Source organism: Lygodium microphyllum, chromosome 28 (assembly GCF_053477565.2).
Source record: "Lygodium microphyllum isolate KBCC chromosome 28, Lygodium_microphyllum_v1.1.10, whole genome shotgun sequence".
Lineage (NCBI taxonomy): Eukaryota > Viridiplantae > Streptophyta > Polypodiopsida > Schizaeales > Lygodiaceae > Lygodium > Lygodium microphyllum.
Window position 1 is genome coordinate 92965804 of NC_141162.1, and position 27128 is coordinate 92992931.

Sequence of the window (27128 nt, forward strand, 5' to 3'; positions counted from 1 at the left end):
CCCTTCCTGATCAATGGATATCGCCTGAAGAAGTACTTCCCTCCTTGGGGATCTTGATAATCACGGTCACCTGATCCTTTCCCCCGTTGGCGTGGCATTATACCTCTAACACCATATTGGGGAATATGGGAATTTCCCATAAGTTTGGGACACATGGTCAAATCTTTGGTTTTTCCATAACTTGAACACTATAATTCCAAATCAAGCGCTCTATAGCTCAATAGATTCCATTTTTCAAGCGCTTTCCAATGATAGGTCACATCATATGGTTTTGAGAAACTTATGGACATGTTATCCGGGTGCCACCTTTTTAGTATTCAAAAAATGGGAATTGGGAGATTCCCAAACTCACTAATATTGTGTTCTCTTATGATACTACTTCTAATAGCCATTCTTCAGCCACTCCTGATGAGGTGGACGCAACCCTCTGTCCCCCTCAGCCCCACCTCCCGCCCCTGATCTCTTATCCTCTATTTTCCACCAGCGGCAGTGGCGATGTTGGTTCTGACAAATGGTATTTCTACTATTCCTTTGCCTAATTCGAAAAAGAAAAAGAAAATACATATCGGTCATGGGAGAAAAGGACTTCGATCCCTATCATGCTGACCTATTCTTTGAGAAAAGGTGGAGACACCCTCGGGAATAGGAGGAAAAAAAAACAAGAACAAAGAAAAAGAAAAGAAAAAAAATCTATTATGGGAGAAAAGGAAGCAATTCCCTGTCGTAGTAGGCCTCGCTCCAAGAAAAGGTGTTTAATACGCTTGGGCGGGAAGCTGGCTGTGGAAAAGGTGGCAACACCCAGTAGTCCAAAAAGTGGATTCATCAGTTGACATCCCCAGAATCCAGTTCCGAAGCTGCCTCCCTTGGTACGCTGTGTCTTGTGCCTTTCTGCAGAGCGTTTGAGAGTCCTCTAGCAGACGCCATGTTCCTATCTAACCCCACATTTGATCTGATGGCTACCTCCCTGGGTACGCCTCTTCAACAACTGACGACGCAATCTTCATCGACAAACAATCGAGTGACGCGAGCTTTCATTCTAACCGGATGGGGAAGTGAGTATGGTTGCCCTTTGTCACTATCACCAAAGAGCGAGACAGAGGGTGGGGCGAGAAACCAGTCTTTTCTCTTTAAATCAAATGAGAGGTGAGAAGTGTGAATGAAGTGTTGCATGCACGGGATGGGCCTCTCAATGCACAAAGCATGATCTGTTTCTATGCACTGCACCATAAGGCTCCCTGGCCTTCCTTCTCGCACCGTATGCGGGCACAGGGTAGGATGCACAGTTGCACCATCAAATGTGCACAAGGCATACAACCTTTGCACAAGTGACTGTGAGGATTACATCAATGGATTTCAGGAAAGGGCTGCCCTCTGTATCTTTCAACAGAGCGTGAGACAGAGGGTGGGCTGAGTGTGACTCGAGTTTCTTCAATCAATTACCGAGAGGTGAGGATTGAGGGACGTTACGACCTTTGGAGTCAGGTACATTCTCGTTTCCCTATGCATCCACGGGGTGGGTCTCTGCCATCAACATAGGACACATCACCATGTTCTGTACATTGCACTATAAGGCTCCCTTGCCTTCCTCCTTGCACCTATGCCAGACGGGTTGGACGCACTGATGCACCATCAACTGTGCACCCTGGCATACTCCCTCTGCACCATTCCTTTGTCGCTTCCTAAACCGGGATGTGAGACATGGGTTTTCATCTTGCTTTCCTCGAGTGATATTAGTCATGGGGCAAGTGACTGCTCTTTCATTCCATATGAGTGACTGTGAGTTGAGTGCAATATCCCTCATCATCGACGCATTTCCTGTGATTCCTTCAACCAGCTACATCCTTGGGTGCTGCCACGTGGTCCCTACCACGAAGGATGTGTGCTCTGAAGATACCTTGGTACCTCCTGCAGCCGACACCGACAGTGGACGTGCCATCGACAGTCAACCTTGATTCTCGACGACATGGGCCAAGTTTTTCTAACCCTACACCTTCTGCTGTCAGTGATGTTCATGTTTTAAGTGTGGGGACGTTAGTGGTTGGTTTGTTGTGTGGTATTAGGTCACTGTTGCCCGGTCAACCCTACCCGTTCATGTTTTCAAGACGCATCCCTGCGCGTCTACATTGCATGCCGCCCTGCATATGTCTCACTTGGATCATGCATGTATGCCATGAGTTTCTGTCACACTCATGGGGTCCCTTCCCCACCCACCCGTCCATTATCACCCCTCCCTTGGGGCTGTTTCTCCTACATTTTTCTTTCTCCTTTATTTTGTTGTGTTTCTATGTGAACGCACCCTACGTTCCACGGCATCCCCATCTACCTTTATAGCCCTTTTCGTCCCTTCTAACTATCCAATTTTCCTCTTTACCTACCCCTGTTCCGATGCACGATTTTTGAGTTATTAATTTTTGACGGATTTTGCGTAAATTGGACAGTTTTCCATGTGAACGCATCTTTCTTGCTTCGGAACTCTGATCTGATGAGTCAATCCTGTCCTACCCTTTCTCCCTGACATTTTTCCTTTTTACTCCGTGTCATTTCGATGTACGGTTCATCCCTTATTAATTTTTGTGGGTTTTTGAGCCTTTTTCGTGCCTATTTTTCACATTTTTCCATGTGAACCTGCCCTATTTTCACTGGAATTCTAGTTTGATTTGACAATCGTGTCCTGTGAGCCTTGCCCCCACTTTTTCCTTTTCCTTCCCCCCTCTTTTGACTGCCGGATTTTTAGTTATTAATTTTTTCGAGCGTTTTTTGATGTATTTTTAATGTTTTTTCCAGGTGAACCCCTCCTAATTTCCCCTAAACTGGGTTTTGATGTGCCAGCGCTGTGCCTCCCTTTCTTTAGGACATTTTTCCTTTTTCTTGTCCTCTATTCCGGCCATGGTTTTTCCCGTATTAATTTTCGAGTCCATTTTCGGGCCCATTTTTTGGGTTTTTCCCATGTGAATGCGTCCTACCTCGATCAGAACTGTGTTTTCTTGTGATAGGTTGTCGGACACATTGTCTGTACACTTTTTCTTCTTTTTGCACTTCATTCCGATGCGCAGTTTCTCTGATATTAATGCCCGTATGTGTTTTCGGGTTTGTTTTTTGCGTTTTTTCCATGTGAACACCCTGATTTCGTCCAACACCCGTGTTGCATTTTTCTGTCATCTTCCCCTTGTCTCCCGGCACCTTTTTCCTTTCCACAATATGTTCTTACCAATTTAAGGACCGCTTGATCGTAGGACCCTGGCAATCCTCCAACATCCAACTATTATTTGATGTGGCCTTCCTTATGCTCACCTATATTGCGGGAAATAAGGGCGGATTCACAATGGGGCGGCGGAAGTGAGTGATGTGGAACTCCTTGTCCGGGTGGAAGACTTTACATTTTTCTCCTGCCGCCGCCCTTCAATTCACACGGAGACGGCGGTAGAATGGTATTCACACTGCCGCCGCCCCTTGAATTCACACGGAGGCGGCGGAAGCAAACAAAGTGATTTGGTAATTTGAAGGTCAAAACTAACAAAAAAATAGCAAATCACAATAAAAATTAACTGTAATGAGAGACCAGGATTACAATGCTTATAGACCAAAAAAACAAACAAGGTTTAACCATAATGAGAGAAAAGGATTATAAGGCTTATAGACCATAATAAGAAATAAAATACTATGTCCACCAATGTCAGTCAATACTGATGAGAAGTTATTACAAATCATGAAACTTGAGCTTCAAAGGAAGATGAGGATGTATCTGCATCGGAAAGATTATCACCAAAGAATTCTTGAATTCGTTTCTTTGAATGTGTCCTATACATTGATCTTGCAATGTTGTTGCGTCGTTTAGCACCAGATCCGAAATCATGTTGTGCGGTTCTTCCTCCACGGTCGTCCCCTTGTTGTGCTCGTTGAATTGCATCTTCTGGTTGGAGGGGACGGATAGCTTGAATTTCGGCCATAGAAGTTATTGCTGTTCTTTGATCCTCTTCCATCGAACTGCCAAGTTGTAAGCACGCTTCTGCTTCACGCACCCAATCCATGTCAAAAGAGTCACCATGACGGATACAAATATTATGTAAGACAAGACATGTAGCTACAAGACTAGGCACGTGGTGAAGGTCCATATCACATCTTTTGAGCAAGATGCGAAACCTTGCCTTCAACATGCCAAATGCTCGCTCTACAGGCATCCTAGTGCTAGATTGTATGAAGTTCCAATAGTACTTCATGTGTGATAAGCCTTCCTTACATCCCTTAAAGGGCACCAACATGTATGGTCGTGCAGGATAAGCACAATCGCCAACCAAACAATAATTGCCCAACAAACCCCTAACACATCTTCGCCCGAGTTCACTTCTTGTGAAGTTCAAAGAGTCATGGATGGAGCCAGCCCAACCCACATCATAGTCCCAAATTGAGCAATTTGATGCAACCGTTAATTGCAAAAGGATTGAATGAAACCCTTTGCGATTAAAGTAATCCTCATGGTTCTCTCTCGGTGCAATAATAGGAATGTGCGAACCATCGATAGCTCCTACGACATAGGGGATGCCTCTAATGGCCTCAAAGTCTCTTGATAGTTTCTCAAATCTAGCTCCAGAAGGCCACTTGATATACATATCTTTTAGGCCTGATGATAAGAAAGCTCTACAAAAATCTAAGACTATGCCACAAGCTGTGCTAGTGGCACATCCATAAAGGTCACCTAAGACCTCCAAAGTTGTACCACTAGCTAGCCTATGCAAAGCAATAGATACACGAGTCTCAATGCTCAAGGTTTCACGCATATTGATGCGTTTTTTCTTCAATTGTGGAGCAAGTTTGCCACACAAGTATTGGAAGGTCTCTCTACTAATGCGAAGGCGTTTCTTGAACATGCTTGCTGAGTAAGAACCTAGCAAGAAGTGCTCAAGAAAATGTTTGGCCCGTGGATATGCCCAAGCTTTTCTACGGGTATGCCCTATCCAACGATTTATACTTTTTTTTGCATGCATACATCGACCCATACACTCAACTAAGTACAACCACATTTGTAACATAGACTCTTCATCACTCATGGGGGGTGGTGATAGAAGCTCAGTAATCGCAAGAAAGCATAACCATGCACAAAACAATGCAATTCTTCTTGGGATGGCCATGTCCACCTGCAAAAATATGCAACACACATTATTTAGATTTCTCATTGCTTACAACATTTCACACCAACACACTAGAAGATATAAATAACATTGCAAAATCATTTTGATGCATTCAAAAATTCGACCATGGTAGCATGGAGGGCAGCTAGTAGATCCAAACGTTTGTTTTCGGTGGCCTCCTGACGAATAGAAGACTCCTTCAAATGATCAAGTAGAGCACGGCCTGTGTTGGCCATCTCATTCAAGGAGTCCTCTATTTTGGCAGGTCCCTGACGTCCTAATGGAGGTGTAGGTTGAACCTTGGCAGTGGAGTTTTGTGGCTTCCCCTCCTCATTTTCCTCATCTATTTGTGTGTCTAGGGGGTCATTACATGACACAGAGCTAGCATGTGATACACTCTTTACCTGTGCTCTATTGTGATAATATTCATCTACGACATCAAACCATTTACAAGTGTATTTTCTATTGTTACCAGACACACTATTGTGAGCTTTGTCTACCCTGTATTGGCCTAAAACATGTGCCCACTTCTTCCTACATGCTTCGCTATCTTTGTCAAAATCATGATAAGTAGCAGATAGTTTATCTGCCACTTTTGCCCATAAATTAACCCCCTGTTTTTGAGGGTTGCTAAATTCATGGCTCATGCCACCTCGCACGTGGATTAGCTGATCCACCCAAAAATCTTTCCATTTTCCTTTGCTTTTGTTGTCGAGGTCGTCGTCTTCGGTAAGGTCAACTGCTGGCGCCTTCTTCTTGGATGCCCTTGGCCTCTTGGATGAAGTAGACTCTTGCAATTCGTCCCTGTGGTCAGCCCCATGCTTCTTTGAAGTTTTGGCTCGTGATGGTGTAGTTTCTTTTGTTGGATTTGGAGGTGAATTTTTTGATAGTTCGTGATGAGGACTTGGTGGCTTAAAAGCCACATTTGGAGGTGGGGGTCTAAAGAAGAAGGGAGAGGCGGGAGAGGGAGAGGTTAACATGGCCGTAAAGCCATGAGGAGGCATTGGAAAATGTGCGGATGAGAAGGGGTATTGTGGTGGCGATGTAAACATTTGGGAGAGAGGTGTGTCATCCTCCATTTGAGAATCAAATGGTTGAGAGTGAGTAGGGTCCATAAAATGTACCTGAAAGAAAACAAAAAAGAATTAGTCATGATCAAAAATTTATCCTTCAAACAAAATTACAAGCATAAAAAAGAGAGGCCTTTGGTGGAGAGATGGGAGAGAGAGAGGCCAAAGAGAGGGCATATGGTGGAGAGAGAGAGAGAGAGAGGCCACATGGTGGAGAGAGGGAAAGGCCATATGATGGACAGATTTGCCATATGGTGGAGAGAGAGAGAGAGAGAGAGAGAGCAATGCCATTTGGCGGATAGAGGGAGAGAGAGAGAGGGTGTATGGTGGAAGAGTGAGAGGCCATTTGGTGGAGAGTTGTCATGTAGAGGATGTAGAAGCCAAAGAGGGCCAAAGAAATTGGCAAGTACCTTCGAAACCTTGTTGATTTGCACCTGCACATCACAATTGAAGCAAATGTGTTAGTATGCTATGAATAAATCTATTGTGCAATCAATAAAAGCTTGAAAAAAAAAAGCTCAAACTTCAAAGGTGGTCACCGAAATTGCTTGATAGAAGGGCAAACAAGTCTTGATTTGGACTTCACAGTGGCAAAGGAAGTACAACACAAAGCTTCAATTTATAGGAAAAAAATGCAAGAGCTCCTTGAACAATGTGTAGACGTTGGAAAATGCAACCGTTGGAAAATGCAAACGTTCATGAGTGAGCTGTGTGAACGCCGAAATCAACGCTTACGTGGCATCTTTGTCAGGCGGCAGCGCTCTTGGGCGAGGGGGGGGGTCGGTACAATTGCACGGCGCACCTGCCGGGACGTGGCATGAGCAGGCCACTGCTGCCGCCGCCCACTGTGAAAGGGGGCAAGCACGTGGCGTGCTCTGGTTCGCAGGATCCGAGCGGCAGCTGCTGCCGCCGGTCCTTGTGAAACCAGCCTAAGGTCCATTGCGAAATTTATACGATGAAGCTACTAAAGCGCTCCATACGGCCTTGAAACTAAGCGTATTTCATACGGGTTTGCGTATTTGCGGACTACGAGTGCTTGCTAGCAACACGACTAGACATACCTCGTACATCCTTTAGACGACGTACTATTTTCAAGCGAGGTTCTCGATCTTGAGCCATAGGGGCTCCTTTTCCGTAAACATATTGCAACTGAAAATCAAATGTTTGACGATCAGAGTAACGATAATGCTGCCAGTATCACTCGTGTGACTCTCTTTCTCTCATCAGATTCCGTATATAAAATAATCATTGCATATAATCAAATGGCAATGCACGCAATTTTCATTTGTTCAAGATTCAAATTCTCTACAAAATGAATTCTCTTTATCTTGCCTATCTGTTAGGTTTTTTAGAATCGAACTAGTTACCTTTGATTGCTAATTGGAGTGACTTTGCATTTGAATCCAATTCCTTCACGAATACCGACCGCAAAAACAAAACCAAAACAACCAAAACGGAGCCAACCCACCGAACAAAATAAAAAACAAACTATAATTACCCATTTAAAAAACAAAATAATTTAAAAACACAAAACACACAAACCATAAAACACAAAAACACAAACAAACAACAATCATCACAATAAATAACACAAACAACTACCCATCGAACATAATTAACCACAAATCAAATTTAAAAAAAAAACAACGAAAAACAAAACACAAAAAACATAAAGAACCAAATAATAATAATTGCGCCCCCTACCACAAAAACAACCAAACACACACACACACACAAAACAACACAAACCCTCATACCAACACAGAGCCACTCCCCCAAAACTTAACACAAAAAACGACTTAGCAACCCTTTATTCTTAATATTTAAACGAAAAATGAAAAAAAAAACTCACCTAACCGTCATCGCTCGCGACCTTTCCTTCGCCTGTGGCTCCTTCACGCTTTCCTCTCCCCCTCCTTCCCGTCGTCTCCCTCCTCCGTCATTCCCTTCTCCTTCACATCACCAGCCTCCCCCATCGCCCCCACTTCACCTCTTCTCATCATTGCCTTCTTCCTCCTTCCTCCCTCTCGTTGTTCCCCTCCACCTCGTACTCCACGGCCCTCCTGCCCTTCCGCCTCCCCGCCCCTCACCCCCGGCCCTGTCGAACGCCCTGGTGCGGCCCGCGCCTCCACCTTCAAGGTCGCTGTCCTTGGTGTCGCAGGCGGCATCGGCCAGCCCCTCTCCCTCCTCATTCCGTTGTCTCCCCTCGTCTCCCACCTCAACCTGTTCGATATCACCAATGTGAAGGGCGTCGTTGCAGACCTTGGCCACTACAACACGCCTGCAACGGTGTTCGGGTTCACTGGCCCTGCCGAGCTAGGTGAGGGCCTCAAGGGCGTGGATATCGTGGTCATCCCCGCTGGAGTTCCTCGCAAGCCTGGCATGACGAGGGATGACCTGTTCAATATCAATGCCAGCATTGTCATGTCTCTTGTCGAGGCTGTGGCGGACAACTGCCCTAGCGCACGGCTCCACGTTCCTCCTCTTGCCATGCATCCTCCTTCCTTGGCCACGATTCTCGTCTGCCATCGCCAGCTCGGTTTGCCTGCTCTAATTGCTTCTCCGCAAGGCCCACTTCGCATCAGGGAATTCGTCCACCTTCAACTCCAGCCTTGACAAACTGCTTTGTCCTTGAATATCCTTCATGATACCATCATTGCCATTAATGAACCCCAAATCTCTTGTACGAGTCGCCGTGGTCTTCTCATCTCCATTTTGCTTGGACTGACATGCCGCTTCTCAATACTTGAGCAGTTCCATGATCATTTGCGTTGTAACTGCGGGCCAATGCTCAGACGACGACGGCAAGCCACTAGTAGCTAATAATGAATCATCTAAGTACTGATCTAATTATCAGTTAATGGGAGCGGTACTTTTTTAGATGCTGAGCATGTAAACCCTGGGTCATCCAATCCATTCTCAATACAACAACGACAGCCATGACGGCAGTGGCGGTGACAGCGGTGGCGTGGCCGATCCAGAGGCCGAGCAGGGCCATCTCGTACTTGAAGCAGTTTACCCCCCACCCCCTTCTAGATTTACCCACCTCCCATTACCTTTGGCCCCCTAACCCACCCATGGTTACTCTAACCCTTCCCCCTACCTAACCACGATTACCCCTCCCCTAGCCCCCCTTCCTACCCACACCCCTCTCCACCCGCCGAAATCCTCCACTCTCCCTCCCCTGTTCCCACGCCGTGCGGTCTATCTCTCGGTGTGCGTGTGAGTTGGGGTGCAGCTCGCGAACGTTCACGCGCGAGGACGCACTTCCGATTCATCCGTGCACTGGAGTGTTGCAGACCCACCGTTCACACGGAGTCATTCTTCGCTCTCCCGGGTACTACCTTGTATTTTCCAACCCACATTTATATAACAATACATACAAATAACAATAAAAAACATTAAAAAAATTCCAAAAATTCATCTAAAACAAAAAAAAACATAATTTTTTAAAAACAATTTACCAATATTTTTTCAATATTTTTAAGTTGGTAATTAAAACAAATAAATTATAGAAAATGTAAAATCTAAAAATTCATTCAAAATTACCTGAAAATTGGGTAACTTTCATTAAAAATTAGTAAAAATAGAGAAAAAAATCCAAAAAAATCCACAAATCCACTGCCCTTTTTTCACTAATTTCTCAATTAAAAAATATTCCATAAAAGGCAAAAATGTTCTTTGAAGCAAAAAAACCCTAATTTTAATACTACACATCATAAAAAATCATTTTCAATCCTACAAATCATCTGAAAATCATGGTTGAATTGACATAAATTGTGGACATTTTCTGAATGGTTGAAATTTTATTTTTCCCCTTCATCACATATCCATGAGTTATATATATCTTGATTTTATTATTATTATTAAAAACAAACAAACAAAACACACAATAGCAAAAAGGAAAAAAACAATAAAACCAATTAACCAAATGAAACAATATACACAAATCAAACACACCTAAAATACAAAACAACCAACATACAAAATTTAAAAAAATCATAATAAAAATAACATAAAAATCAACGAACACACTAAGGTGTTTTCTTTGTTGTTCAGTCATAATGGTCTTTGATTTTGTTTTACTAGATTCATTCCTTTTGGGGGACTCTTCCGTGCGCCTTCAGGCCCTTGCATACACACCCCTACCAGGTATTTATTTTATGTGATTTATTTATTTTCACTTCCCCCTTAATCACAAATTAATTGTTAACATGAATTATTTATTCACCCACATTTTCCACGCGCATTCGCGCTAAACACACCATTTCATAATAATAAAAATTAACCAACCATTCACTTTGTACGCGCTACATGCGCTTGAGAGGCACCTTAATATTGTTAATAACAATGAACCAGCCGTCACAAAAGCACGCATTGGCAAAAAAGCGCTCCACATCACCCTAATTTTTAATAAATGAATTTGCATTTAGAGACCTCAGTCTGGTATCGAAGTCCGGGATTCGCATTAAAGCACCGTTTCAACCTAATAATTTGTAATTAAAATTTTAAGAAGGAACCGCCATTTTCTTATTAAGGTTTATCACTTAATAAAATGTCACCCATTGTTAATAATTTATTCCAATGAACCCTTCATTAAATTAATTCCCCCTCACTGCACTTATTTCCCCTTTTTAATGAACTCTTGTGGGATGGGCGCGTACAAATCTATTAGTTGCCCACTGATGGTCAAGTTATGGTCCAGTCTTGATGTCCATTTTTTTTGGTAGTCTGATTTGTCCATGTGTTACGATTACGGGTACGGTGTGTAGTTTTTTCTTTCTTGCATGATACGGGGATTTGGGTGTTTGCATGTTGCATTGCATGAAGCTTTCGATCACATATGTGTAAAGGTCATGTCGAATTTTTTCTAGGCTGTGGTTTGCTTGGGGATAGTTGGTCGAGTCACGTTTTACCACCTTGGTTGATATCTTATCCTTGGTTTTCGTCTGTTGTTTTGCAGGCGTTCTCTTTGTTTGTCTGTGTTTGTGGTGTGTGTGTGTAACCATCTGAATGGCGCCCTCTCATACTCCTCCCCCGATCCAATATGTTCCTTTGGCTTTACATGATTATTCTTTGTTACTGGATTCAGACGTTGTCGCTAAAGCGGGCTTGTCCAAGTTCATGAGCCTTTCTTTCCCACTAGTTCCAGATGATCCTACCATTTGTGACGAGTTTTTAACCTCTTATAGTAAGAGGTCTGGTCCAGTCCGTGGCACTACTGTTCTTCTGACATCGAAGAGTTTAGGCAAGGCTCTTGGTCTGCCATATCGTGGGGAGTCTGTCCCTGCTGCTAGACAGTTGTTCGCCAATGACGATATTTTGAAGCTGTTGCAGAAGCAGACTCAAGATGTTCTTAATCCGAAGAAGGTCATTACCACGTCAGGAGTCGGTGTCTCTATGATTTCCAATCCCCTATGGAAACAGCTATGCCAATTCCTTCAGGACAGGTTCATACCTGCAAAATCCCCATCTCATTATCTTTCCAAGGAGTTATTTACAGCTTCACGAATGATTTTGAAATGCATAACTATTGATTGGAGTACCTACCTCCTCTCCAAGATGGATCACCACTTTATCCGAGCTACTCCAGGAAATGTGACTAATGTTATATTTGGGTCCTTCCTCTATGTCTTCTTGCTACATGCTGCCCCTGCAAAGGATGTTTCTTTACCTCCAATTGATCCTCCAGAAGTTCCTCCTCCGCCTCATAATGAAGATGATGATGTGATAATTGAGGATGATGATTCTCCTCCTCCCCTTGTCATTCAAAGAAAATGCCTCAAGAGCGTGGCTGAGTCAGTGCCTTCTATACTTGCCATTGCTCAGAAGGGGGCTAAAATTGCAGCCAAGGCACTTGTACCTATGGCAAAACAATCGGATATACCTATTGTTCCAGCTCTTAAAGGTGATGTTGTGGATGAATTATTCAAAGGCATGCGTGATTTGAGGTTGAATTGGACAGAGATATATGCAAAGGTCAAAATGTTGGGTGCTAAGGTAGAAGAGAAGGCTCAGGCAATAGCCTAAAGACCGTACCAAGAAGAATACAAGAGAATATGAATTTGGTGTGACAGTTTATAGCATGAAAAGTGAGATTGTACAACCTACTATGAAGTGAAAGCAAAAAGGTTAGTCTTTTGAAAAGATAACAAAGTACATGCAATAGAAACTGGTCTTCCAATAGAGCCAAATTTTAAAAATTGTAGCATGCAAAAGAGATCGGAAGATATGGCTAGAAGGATAGCATTTGTTACCATAGATGCAGCCACATATGGTTTGAGAATTGAAAGGACTAATAAAACTCACAAAGAAGGCATGGCTGAGGAAAAATCTTGCGTTTGGATGCAAGCATTAGATTTCATGGAAAAGGAAAAAACAACAAAGTCTAAATTGGCTGATGCAAGTCAAAGTATACGAGGGAGAATAGGATGGAGTGCACTAGTGGAGTCAATTTTAGCCTATGGTTATTTGGCTGAGACTCATAATCAAGAAGCTCTTGTGGAACAAAGGAGAAGAAGAGATGAGGACACTACTGGTCCTTCCTCTTGAGGCCCATCTAAACGCATAACATGAAGTCAAATGGAGTAGCAAAAAGAGGCTGAAAAAGCCATATTTGAGTATGTTATAGAGGATGCATCTCAAGAGAAGAAGCAAGAAGGAAAGAAAAGGGGCAAGCAATTTGGTTACATGTTACAATCAGATCTTGAGATTGCCACAAACCTTAAAAGGGACATGGAAGATTGCATACTTGGTAGTTGAGTGGAATTCACACTTGGCAAACTTCTTGGAATCACAAAGTATGAGTTTCATGATACAATCATTGATATGCTAAAAGGAAAAAGACAACTTGGCGGTGAAGTTTTGCAAGCATTGATGCAAGTTGAAGATATAGAGAAACAACTTTAGAGAGAATATGATGATGCATGTAATGCTGATTTGAAGCAGACTGATGTTGAAAATAATGGCAGTGTAGACAACAAGCTTTTGGCTAAAATTGGTCTTATGGGTAGCACTAAGCATAGAGAGAGAGGCTATGCATAATGGGGATATCCACCAACAAGTACACGAAGAAGAAGATACTCATTTTATTCCAAGCAGTCATTATTCATGAACACATTGGGCTCGTGCTACAACATAGACAATTGTTAAAGTAGGAGAAAGAGAGATGCCTTGGATAGCTCTCTTGGATCATGGTTCTGAAATCAATGTTATGGCATGCAGTTTGTATGAGAATGAAGGTTGGCCTATTGATGTAGGTCCGGGATGGCACATGCAGGCAGCAAACAATTCATCAGGGGAACTTTATGTGGCTTGAACAAACGTACCCGTGAATATTGGAGATGTTAGGGATGAATATCATTTTTTTGTGCAGGATTCATGTAGCTATCCACTATTTTTGGGGCAGCCCTATATTTTAGAATCAAGATTGGAAACAAAAGCCTTGGATAATGGTTCTTCATATGCTTGGGTTCAGAATAAAGACAATGCAAAGGTGGTACAGTTTCTCATTGTTTGTGTGAATCATCCCCACAATTGGAATAGGCTATGGGGTAATACCATGCCACCTAATGCATGATTTTAAAGGGTTTTTAGACAGCACTGCTATAAGTGGATGCTATGGTAGTGCCTTGAGGAAGATAATTATGCCTCCAAGAAAGGGAGAAACTGTATTTGTGTCCAGATTACATGAATGGACATCATGTAGTCTTGGCAAATGAAGATATTTCAGGGTTGTTTTTAGGACTCATTGATGTTGATATAGTGGCTGAAATTTTTGCAGCAATTAATGCTAAAAATAGGGTAGAAAAAGAGGTTATTTATGTTGACACTTTAGAAATGTATGAATTCATTCAATAGTTTGCTGAGCATGAATGTTATGGGCTACAAAATAGGGCTAAATCAAGGGTGGATACAAAGCACAAAAGAATTGCAAAGAAGATTAAGCCTGTGGCTTTGCCTTTACCCCCTGAAAGTGATGGGTTGGATAAAAAAGTGACTCAATAGCCTAGTTTACAGGATCCACATGGAGTAGGACATAAATTTATAGTTGAAACTTTACAAAATCTAAAAATTGGTGATACAAGATTTATTTTTTTTGTAGAAATAACTTATTTCTTGCAAATGTTGGTGAGGCATGGGAAAGCCTTTGCATTTTAGCCACATGAAATTGGATGTGTTGATTCGACCATACTAGCACCTATGGTGATCTTTACAGTACCTCATGTGTCATGGAATTTAAAGCATATTCTAGTACCTCGGGCATATTTGCCTATGTTAATAAGGTCACCATAAGGAATGTTAAATCAGGCCTGATAGAGGATGAATTTGCAGAAGCATTTGCAGGCAAGGCAATTTACTCTATGGGAGATTTATATATTCAGGATGCGCTCAGTTCGAGCTTGCATTGAAAAGCTAGGATATCACTACCATGAAGACACCGCTTGGATTGGTTAGGATGCGTATGCTTCCATAGGGAGCAACCAATTCAGTGGCACATATGACGAATGCTATGCATAAAGTTTTGAGGAAGTATATCCCTTAGTTGACCTTACCCTTTCTTGATGATGTGCCAATCAAAAGATGTGATATCTATGAGAAGAATGAAGAGCTGAATGAGCAAGCATGTAGAATGTGTGTGGCTAATCATATTGTTGATTCTGATAGGATTTTGAGCCATCTTGAAGAAGTGCATTTAACATTGTCAAGAGAAAAGTTAGTTTTTCGAGTGGAAGAAGTATTAGTTGTTGGGCACATGCGTGGACATATGGGAGAAAGCCCTCACTAGTAAAGATTAATGCCATAAGTAGGATGCAGAGACATGTTTGAATGTATCCAAGGTGAGAAGATTTTTGGTGCATGTGTATTTTACTTGATATGGATTACACATTTTTCTCATGTGGCCAAAAGTTTATATCAGCTCTTGAGAAAAGGGCAGAAGTTTTGGTGGGGTAAACATCATACGAAAGCAATTCAGAAGTTAAAGACCTTATTGATTTCAACTCCACACTAAAGAGAGAAATTTATGAGAATGGGCAACCTATTATTCTCACCATGGATATAAGCCCAATTGGCATTGGTTGGGAAGTGGGTTAGGATGATACTGATCGGAATAGGTATGCCATTCGGTTTGGAGAAAATGTCCTCAATGAACAGCAACAATGGTATTCTCAAATTAGAAGAGAGTTTTGGGGCGTAGTGACAGTTGTTAAGTGTGATAGGGAATATTTTATGGGAGCTCACGTAGTGGTAGAGATTGGTTGTCTAGCTCTATTGGGCATGATAGTAAATTGATCAACTCCCGATATTGCCATGTTACAATGGATTGCATATATAAAGTCACTTAATCCTGATTTTTAGCATATTGCAGGTAGATAAAACCATGTGGTTGACATGGTTTCACGAGCAAGGTTTGAAGATGAAGAGGAGCTAATGGAAGATGAATATAATGATGTGACAAGTACTGAAAATAACTTTATGACAGTAGGGAATGAGTATGTAGCTACTGTTAGTGTAGGTGCAACTATTGAAATAAGGATTTCAATACTAAGAAAAGAGCTTACAACCATGGAGAATAGATGGGCGGTAGAGAGAAAGCATCATCAATGTTATGCTTCAGTTAGAACACAATTTTTGGAAGATTTGTATGAGGATGATTGGTTGTAAATAGGCCAATATCTTAGCCTCATGACAAACAAGGCTAAATGGTCTGAAGCTAAATTCAAAAGGATTAAAAGAAAAGCATATGGGTTTTTCTTGAAAGATGGATGTTAATGGAAGCATGCAAAGAAAAAGAGAGGAGCTCTAGTACGTGTATTGGGAGATAGGGTTTCTCAGCAACAAGTGATACAGGAGTTTCATGAAAGCTTATGGGCTGGACATAAAGGTGTTTGGGGCATATTTGCCAAGATCAAAGAAAAGTATTGGTGGCAGAACATGTATAAATATGTGGAGCATTATGTGGAATCATGTAGTGTCTGTCAGATGTATTCCATGGTAAAGCATAGAGATGGGTTGCAACTGACATATCCCTTGTCTATGCATTACAAATGGGTAGTTGATTTGGTTACCATGCTAGCAGGGTTATGGAATATGAGATATATTGTGCTTGCATGAGAAGACTTGACAAATCAAGTGGAAGGTTGAGCTCTTAGTACAAAGACTACTCAAGTAGTTTGCAGGTTCTTATTGGAAGAAGTCTTTTGCAGGTATGGTTGTGTTGGTAAAGTGGTTGTAGATAGAGGAGAATTGGATGCAGATGAGGCTCGTGACTTCTTTTTGCAATTGGGTATCAAGCTGGCTTTAACTTCAGCATATAATCTTGAAGAAAATGGAAAAAGTGAAAGAGGTCATTAGTCTATCATTAAGGCATTAGCAAAGTCACGCAAGGGCAAGATGAAAGAATGGCCAAGAATGTTACCCTTTGCTTTGTGGGCTAATAGGACCACCCATAGTGTAGTTACAGGGTATATGCCTATTGAATTGATGTATAGACAACAACCAATCATGCATATTGAGGAGACTATTGCTAGTTGGAGTGTTCTACCATGGGAAGAGGGTTTGAATAGAGAAGAGTTGCTGGCCCTACGGATTAGACAGTTAGAAAGAAGACCTGAAGACATTGAGATACTCACGAAAAAGATGAAGTTTGCAAGGATGAAGAACAAGAAGACGTTTGACAAGCGACAGAGACTTAGATCACGAGATATACAAGAAGGAGATTGCATGTTGGTTTATGACAATGGCTTGGAAAATCAACATAGTGCCAGTCGAAAGATGGCAAAGTGATGATGGCCCATATGTGGTAAGGTTTATTTTTTATAATGCTTCCTATGCATTAAATGAGATGGATGGGACAACTCTAAGGATTCCAATGGTTGGAAAATGTATCAAGAGACCTTCTGTATGCTTCTGTATGCCTCCGTATGTGTTCTGTTGGATGAGAGTGTAGCTAGGGAAAGTTTTCTAGCCTTGGAAAGAGGTGAAGACAAGTGCAAAAGAGCTAAAAGAAGTCAAAGAAGTAGCTGCTGAAGACTCAAGTAAAGACTGGAGTGAAGTGACAGTGGTGAGCTATGAAAAGACACTGTAGTGGCTCTAGTGCCTCTTCGCATTTGACATACCTCTTGGGAGGTGTATCCATGACCTAAGAAGGATTATTGAGGGTTATTATGAGAGTATTTTATTGAGGATATGATGTACTATTGATGGAGAGAGAGAGAGAGAGTCAAAGATAGTCAAATCTATCAAAACAGTGTAACTGTATGTGAGAGATTGAGAGAGAGAACTATGAAGACATTGAAGATGAATAATATGTGATTGATTTCCATTCAAAGATGGTGTATTCCTTTGTGTTCTTTGTTCTATTGAAGAATTCTATGAAGATATTGAAGATTATGGTTGATTCTATCAAATCCGTGGGAGATATCTACTATGATGCTACGTGAAGAATTGTTGTTTTCTTTGTTTTGATGAACAAAAGAATGAAATAAAATCTTGTTGATGTTACAAGATAGATTTTCTTGCAAGAGAATTCCCTTTTCCTTGGTGTTCCTCTTGGGGCTCCAGAATTATATGTCAAGATTGTGGGAGAGAAGGAAGGAGTCTCACTTGAAGCTTTCTTGCTTGCACAATGGGGGAAGACACACAAGGGTGGAGGCTGAAAACAGTTTTCCTCTTCTTAGTTGTGTAAGCCAAAAGAACTCATGTACAAAGAAATAGAAGAACCCTCTATATGGGTTTCAAACCAAACTCAACTAACTAAGGTGGCATACTAACTGAGCCACGAACTAGAATAGATAAGGATAGCTATCATGTAGCTATTATTCATGGGCGGTGTACCAACCGCATCTGCAACCGACACGTCGGTGACATAAATACACAACGGTCACCCTGGCGTATCACGAGTGGAGCTTGATATCTCAACACTCCCCCTCGAGCTCAATCCCAATTCCTGCACACCAAGCAAGTCTCTGAACTTGCGCAGCTTCTCTGCGCCCAATGCCTTCGTAAATATGTCAGCTACCTGATCCTCTGTGCTGACATAAACTAGATCAATAAGACCTAGTAAAACCCTCTCTCGCACATAGTGATAATGCACCTCAATGTGCTTTGTTCTAGCATGATAGACTGGGTTATTTGCCAAGTGTATACTACTCATGTTGTCACAATAAATGACAACTGGTCCATCTGTAGACTGATGCATATCATAAAGTAGCTTATGCAACCAAGCTACCTCGCATGCAGCCATTGCTGCACCCCTGTACTCAGCCTCTGTGCTCGACAAGGCAACTGTAGGCTGTTTCTTGCTGCTCCAAGTGACTGCAGCACTCCCAAAAGAGAACACATATCCACTGGTAGATCGTCTATCAGAAATACTACCAGCCCAATCAGCATCAGTGTATCCATGCAACTGTATCTGAAACCCCAGTCTCATAAAATAGTCCATACTGCAATGTGGACTTCACATACCTGAGTATGCGTCTAGCCGCATCCAAATGTGGTTTCCTTGGAGCCTGCATAAACTGACTTACCAATCCAACAGCATAGCTCAAATCTGGCCTGGTAATAGTCATATAAATCAAACTTCCTACTATGCGTCTGTACATAGTAGGGTCTTCTAGAAGCTCACCTGCATCTGTGCTCAGCTTCACATTTTGCTCCAAAGGAACTGAAATAGGCTTACAGCCTGTCATCCCATATTTGGACAGTATGTCCAATCCATACTGCCTCTGCAAGAGCTGTATCCCACTTGGTGATCTAATCACCTCAATGCCCAAGAAATAACGCAGCTCTCCCAAATCCTTCATCTCAAACTTCTGCTTCAATAGCATTTTCACATGAAGGATATCTTCATCACTGTCACCTGTCATAATCAGATCATCAACATAAATGACAAGTAGCATAATACCTTTCTCTGTTTTTCTCACATAAAGTGAGAAATCTGCCTTGGAAATCTGAAAGCCAATAGTGACAAGATACTGTCCTATCTTGTCAGACCATGCTCTAGGTGCTTGCTTCAAGCCATACAAGGCTTTCTTCAACCTGCAAACAAACTCAGGATGAACAGCATGCACATAACCTGGTGGCTGCTCCATATAGACCTCTTCTTGCAAATCACCATGCAAGAAGGCATTCTTTACATCCATCTGATGTAAAGACCATCCCTTTGATGCAGCCATAGCAATGACTGCTCTTACGGTTGCCATCCTTGCAACCGGACTGAATGTTTCTTCATAGTCAATGCCATATGTTTGTGCATACCCCTTGACTACTAATCTTGCCTTGTATCTGTTCACAGAACCATCTGCATTGTGCTTCACCTTATAAACCCACTTACAGCCAATTGCATTCTTACCTTTAGGCAAAGGTACCAATTCCCATGTAGCATTTGCTTCCAAGGCATCCATTTCTTCATCCATGGCTTTCTCCCATTTTTCTTTTCCCATGGCTTGCTCAAAAGAAGTGGGTTCTGGTTCCTGTATCACTTTGACCATATATGCATAGTGAATGGCTGTAAATCCATCATATTTCAGCCTATCCACAGGATACCTAACTCTAGTAGACCTGCACAAAGTGGGTTCACTCCCAGGTGCTCTCAAAACATCCCTGGTCTTCCTTACTCCAGGTGTAACAATAGAAGGAATACCCAACTCATCATCAATGCTCTGTTCTGAGCCACTGGATTCACCATCCACATAAGAGTGACCTGCATTCACATCAAACATGGGCTGATCAACCTTCTCTTTTCCTTTTCGTGATACCTGCATACCACTATCTGTATTACTTTGAGAAGATTCTCCTGATCTCAATCTGCCTGTCCATGGCGAAGAATGTGAACCACTGCTAGAGGACGCTCCAGGTCCACTAATATTTTGTGACTGCTGCTGTGAATTCTGTGCAGCATTACCACTTTGTGCATCTACATCATCAATCACATTTACTGGTTTATACCAGCTACTCATCTCATCAAAAACAACATCTCTGCTCACTGTAAACTTACGAGTAGAAGGGTTATAGCATCTATACCCTTTTTGCTACAGAGAGTAACCAATAAAGATGCACTTCTCAGCTTTTGGATCCAACTTGGATCTCAACTCATCTGGCACATGTACATAGGCAATGCAACCAAAAATTTTCAAATGAGAAATATCTGGTTTCCTACCAGTATACCTCTCCTCTGGAGTCATTCCATGTATTGCTGCAGTGGGAGTCCTGTTCATTATGTAGACTGCTGTAGCAACTGCTTCAGCCCAATAAAAATCTGGCAAGTCTTTTTCATTGAGCATGGCACGAGATACCTCTCCAATATGTCTGTTTTTTCTTTCTGCAATTCCATTTTGCTGTGGGGTATGACTGCATGAATATTGCTGCTTTATGCCATGCTCCTGCAGGAACCTTGCAAACTCATTTGAGAGGTACTCTCCCCCTCCATTTGACCTTAGGCATTTTACTTGCAGGCCTGTTTCTTTTTCAACCATAGCTTTAAGAGTTTTGAAATGCCCAAAAACTTCACTTTTCTTTTTCATAAAATACACCCAAACTTTTCTGCTATAGTCATCAATAAAACTGACAAAATAATGACAGCCTCCAAGAGATGCAGCTTTAGTAGTCCACACATCAGAGTAGATTAATTCCAATGGCTTCTTACTCTCTTGAACATGTCTAGGAAATGGTTTCCTTGCCTGTTTTCCAAATTGACAGGCTTCACATACCTTATGCATTTCTGCAACCTTGAACTTAGGCAATCCTGCAACAATGTTTTGGGCCTGCATTGATTTAAGTCGCTGTATATTAACATGACCAATGCGTTTATGCCAGATATCAATATCTGCAACTACACCGGTCCCATGTGCAAACATTGCTGCACTCAATTCAGGCATGTCTGCATCCAATGTAAACATTCTGCCCTTCTTCTTTCCTTTTGCTATCAAGCGACCTTTATTTTTCATATCCTCAACAAAGCACCCATGAGGATTAAATCTGACCTGCAAGCCCTGCTCAACCATTTGACCAACAGAAACCAGATTCTTGGTGATATTCGGGACATGAAATACATCAGACAGGTATTTCTTTTTCCCATCCTGCATAGACAAGGGAATTTTTCCAATCTGCACAATAGGATGTGCAGTATCATCACCAGTCTCCACAAATCCTGGTTTTTCCATTTTCCTTGCATCCTCCATCCATTCTGCATGACCTGTCATGTGGTTTGATGCACCTGAGTCAACATACCATACATCATTGCTTTCTTCTGCACTTGTCATAGAATTGTTCATGTGCTGCACCATGAACAAGTGCTCATTTCTGTCATCACCCTGTCTGCTAGAAGATGCATAATTCCCTTGTTGCAGTTTTCCATTCATGATGTCATTCTGCTTTTTATAGCAGTCTTTAGCCATATGACCCATTTTACCACAGTAGTAGCATTCAACATTACTGTTTGCATTTTGGCCTCTTTGCCATCCACCACGACCTCTTTGGCTCCCCCTGCCTCTAGAGTTACCACGTCCTCCTCCATAGGACTGGTTTTCTTGAGTTTGCTGCATATTCTGATTTTTGCCACGGCCTCCAAATCGGCCTCCTCTACCTCTGCCTCTACCTCTTCCAGCATTTGAGTAGAAGACAGCTTCTTTTGAAGTTCCTCCTGAAGAAGATGCACCACCATTTCTTTGCTCCTCAGAAATTAGAAGAGCAATCAACTCCTCAAAATCAGGAAATCTTTCACGAACTGAAATGGATGTCCGAAACTGTGCATAATCCTTTCCTAGACCATTCAAGGTCACAGAAACTAAATCATCATCTTCCACTGGCGACCCAATGGAAGCAAGTGCATCTGCAATCTTCTTCACCTTCATGTGGTAGTCGTTGATGCTCATATTTTCTCTTTGCACATTATGCAACTCTTGCTTGAGCTACATTTTCCTGGCTTGAGTATTTGTGCTGTACATTTTTGACAAAGTATCCCATGCCTCCTTTGGCGTACTTGCATCCTGAATATGCACAATCATAGAGTCTGAAATGCTGATAGACAGCCAATACATAACTTTCCTGGCTCTCTCATGCCATGCTTTGAATGCCTGCATTTGCTGTTGATTGGGAACATCAGGAAGAACTGGTTCTTCTTCATTTCCTGCAACAAATTCCCAATATCCTTTTCCCATAAGGAAATTCGTCATTCTAAACTTCCATGCCTGGAAGTTGTTCTTGTCAAGCTTTTCAGTGACAATCTGTGAGAGAGAATCAGACGCCATTACAGAACACTGCGAAAAATTCTGTCACTGCAAAAACTCAGCTTCACCCTCACAAGGGCAAATCTGCAAAACTGGCGAAAGTGGTATTTAACCACACAGTCACTTCCTAGTGACGATTTTGCATCAACAAGCAACAGGGATGATTCTGTAACTCCCAATGTCTCTGCGCACAAGCATACGATGCGATTTCTACAGTAACTTTTCACTGACCTGTAGAACAATGGTTGCACAGCATAAAACTGGGCCTTTTTCTGAGTGCGTGCAGAGAACTTCCGCCTCCAAAACAGGCCCCGAAATGGCCTCAAATCAAAAAAACAAGGTCGCCAAGAGCTAAAGCTTTTTCCCGCAGCATATACTGCCCTCTTGCTTCACCGCGAAGGGCGTCTCAACCTGAGACAATGCACTCTTGCAATTTCCGGCTGTGCTACCTGCAGAGATCTGCTCCCAAAACAGAAAATGAAAGCAACACTGCTCCTCTTACCAGGACACCGCGAGCTTGACTTGCTTTCTTGAGCTCCTTACCACGAACAAGGCTCTGATACCATGTCAAGATTGTGGGAGAGAAGGAAGGAGTCTCACTTGAAGCTTTCTTGCTTGCACAATGGGGGAAGACACACAAGGGTGGAGGCTGAAAACAGTTTTCCTCTTCTTAGTTGTGTAAGCCAAAAGAACTCATGTACAAAGAAATAGAAGAACCCTCTATATGGGTTTCAAACTAAACTCAACTAACTAAGGTGGCATACTAACTGAGCCACGAACTAGAATAGATAAGGATAGCTATCATGTAGCTATTATTCATGGGCGGTGTACCAACCGCATCTGCAACCGACACGTCGGTGACATAAATACACAACGGTCACCCTGGCGTATCACGAGTGGAGCTCGATATCTCAACATTATATTCCATTTTGAAGGTATCAAAACTCATTCTACTGAGAATCATTGTGATGCCATCATCAAAGTAATGCCAACTTTTGATGGTTTCAACAGTGTATGTTGTGAAGAACACTCTATCTACTAGTTTCTAGTGGGTTTCTAATTGGACAAACACAAGGTTGTTAGTGCACCACGAATCCTATGTGTCTTGCTATTGAGCATCCAGAAACAGATTCTATCTCTTTTCCTTCTTATTCTGATGAACTTCCACTGACCATGACTCCTGAAGATTCTTCATGATCTCCCATTTGATGATTTCTAGATACTCTTCAATGAATGTTAAATCTTCCATGGATGGTCATTCTCTATGTTTCTCCACTTTATTTTGCGCCCAAACAATTTGCCACCAAGATGCACATCTCTGTTGCTTCAACAAAGAGAGGAAATAGTCCACCACAGCCTACATTAAGATGGTAATATGTTTCCACCATTTTGGGATGGAATTCTTGTAGAAAGTGGCTTTGATAATGAGAATCTTCAATTCTTCAATAGTAGAAGGAACTTTGGAAGCATCCCTTAATTTCTTCTCCTCTTGGCAATGCCATTTCCTTCATTTTCAACCCCTTTTTATGCTTGCTGATGGCAGTTTTCCTCGACTGCGCACAAAAAACATGGAGCCCTAAGAGGACACAAAGAAAATAGGGTTTCTACTACAAGAAAATCTATCTTGTATCATCAAAAAATGTCTTTTTCATATTTGATACGACCACAATAAGGAAAATAACACCAAGAACAAGAAATCTTCATGCAGCTTTATAGAAATAATTCTCCCACGGCTTTAATTTGAACCACATTGATGTATGCTCTTCATATTCTTCATAGAATTACTCATAAGACCACTAAGATACAAGACAAGACACCACTTTGAATGGAAATCATCATATTTTATTCTTCAAAGGTTCCATAGCTTTCTATCACAATCTCTCACTCATAGATACATTGTTTTGCATCAATTTTGGCTATCTCTCAACACACTCTCTCTCATACATACTCTCTCTCAATAATACAATGAGATAATCAAGAACAATAATTCATAACCACTGTTAGGTTATGGATACCCCTCCCAAGAGGTGTGTCTATGTAGAAAATGTTAGATCTAGAGCATGGCTATGGAGGTTAAAAGAGAAAGAGTGAGCTCATGAGGTAATAGACATCAAGAAAAAATATCACACAAGTGCATTAGGTTCCAAGATTGAATCTTGGACTCATTAACAAAATCTTGTGTAGTGGACTAACAATGACACATACACTTTGTTGGAAGTACAAAAGTACTATGACATTGCATTAAAAAAGAGAGCAAGTACAATGCTTTATAGGAATACACTAGGCTGCACTTTCCACCACTATGCATATCGGATTCTGCATCTTGAGCCCACACCGCTCCATACAAAGAGGATAAGCTATGTGATTACCAATATCTCAACACCCCTCCTTAATCACAACCAGATAAGTACAAAGTGTGTAAGTAGAGGCTTTAGTGAGCAACCACCTAAAAAGTGTGGGCACACCACAAACATGGTAAACACCAGAGGCTATTGCAAAAAAGGCTAAGTGTGGGTACCAAAGATGTGGTGGACATCCACAAGCTATAAGAGGGGCCTCACAAAGTGTACATAGGCTGTAGTACAAGGTTACATGAGGAGTTTACAAGCTTATGTCAAAAGCATAAGGGCCAAGCAATACAAGGCTAAAAAAGTCTATCAAAATAGATAGACTGATGACCCATGGTCTTCTTCTTCTTTAATAGCAACTAGAGAGGCCTTTTGGGACCTCTTCCTAGCATGACATAACTTCTTCGTGTGCTCGATTTTTTTGCAAAAGTCACATACCATTTGATCTTTCTTGCCCTTGTACCTAGTACCTACATATAACATTTGTTTATCTTTAGAGGTGCTCGATTCTTCTTTGGATTTTACCTTCTTTTCTTCTTCTAGCAGAAAGGCCTTAATGTCAAGCAGTTCAGGACTAGGCATGTTTATCAATGTAGTTGATATATTATTATAATCAGGAGGCATGATTTTTAACAACACTCCAATACAAATATCTTCATCCATCTTGAGATCAATTTCTACAAGCTGAGCTAAGAGATTTTCAATGTAGTTTAAGTGAGTCGCAAGAGATATGTTTGATTTCATATCTAGCTTGAAAAATTCAATTAGTAATCCATACTTAGATTTCATATCTAGATGTGTTTGATTTCATATCTCTTCCATGTATCATTAGAGGTTTGACAGGTATCCACATGGTGGTTGTAGCTATCATCCAATTCTAGCTTAATGATGGCATGTACTTTGTCATCATTATTTTCCCAATTAATTGCAAGGTCCGCATCTTGATGCTTCTTCTCCTTGCCATTGGTAATGGTCCAAAGACCCTTCTTCATCAGAATGAGCTTGATGTGGGTTTTCTAGGTGTGAAATGTGACCCCTTTGAACCGAACACTTGGAGATTCTTTGCCCATGGTGGAACAACAAATCAGCACCAAAACACTTAGATTTGAGTAGCAGAAGAGTTAATTGTGTCAAGAGACACAAGGAATGTAGTGTCAAATAACACTTGATAAGTATCAATAAATACTATGCCTGAATACCCAAGATTCACTCCTAGGAACGTGCAGCGCGCTAACAGAGAACCATTCAAGGCACTCATCCCATCAACATGCACACAAGGGAGAATCATTGAAGGTGCTCATCTCCTGATGTAGGTTTCCCCTAGCAACATATCCTTAGGGTGGGATAGCAAATTTCCTAAATTTCTATTGGGGCTCAATGTGGAGTCAATATGTGTGGATAATTATACAAAGCACGTGCAATCATCCATTGAGCTTCCTCAATATGATGATTTTGAAATTTTACAAGATAACAAGGATAAGTATTATCGATGTAGGTGGTCATGTAATCAGTATCGATAATAGATTTCAAAATTAAAAGCTCATTATCATCTTTAAGCAATGGTGGAGAATCATACACAGGATTGATATGTTATAAATATTTAAATGGACAAAAGAGACTAATATGCAAGGTATTATACATTTTCCAGAGTAGAAACAATACCACAATGTTCGATATAAGGTGGATCGTGAACTTCTTGGAGAAAAAAAATGATGAAAGGGTTGAAGCATCATGAAAATCAGAGTCATGCAAATAAGTATTTTTCATGGCATCTAATGAAGATATAGACAACATAGAAATATTATTGACAGATGGTCTATAACTTAATGCATCAACTACAACATTTTGTTTACCGAGACTGATACTGGAATAAAGGATGGAAGGACGGAATAAAAGATGCCCATTGTATACGCCTATCAAAAATTTGCGGTAGAGAAAGAATGTGTTTGATACTTTGTTGATCTGTCTTAATCATAAATTCTGAATCCATTAAATGATATTTCCATATTCATAATGCATGTACTATAGCTAAAAATTCATTGTCATAGTAGGTACTATACTTAAGTTCAAAAGGTTTCAATTTACAACTAAAATATGCAACTAGATAATCATCTTGCATCAATACAGTACCAATGCCAGAACCACTAGCTAAGAGGCTAGAAGTTAAAGATGATTTGGACTAATCTAGATAGTCTGCAAGTGACTCAAAGTACAGAAGCTTGAAATTGGGTAAGTAACAAAAGATTAAGCAAGGTTTTAAGCCTTACTTAAGAAAACTTGATTTTTTAGACTTGAGGGATGGCATCAAATTACAGTTAATGGCCAAAAATGCTCCCCCATCCCCATCCCCCCATA

The 27128-nt window shown here is 41.4% G+C and overlaps 1 protein-coding gene across 1 annotated transcript; it reads right to left on the bottom strand.

The window, feature by feature from the left end:
• Window positions 1–5224: 5224 nt before the first annotated feature.
• LOC148011755 (uncharacterized) lies at window positions 5225–6241 on the bottom strand. Its single transcript, XM_087670522.1, has one exon. It carries the CDS (start codon window positions 6239–6241, stop codon window positions 5225–5227), a length of 1017 nt encoding a protein of 338 aa, XP_087526648.1.
• Window positions 6242–27128: the final 20887 nt, after the last annotated feature.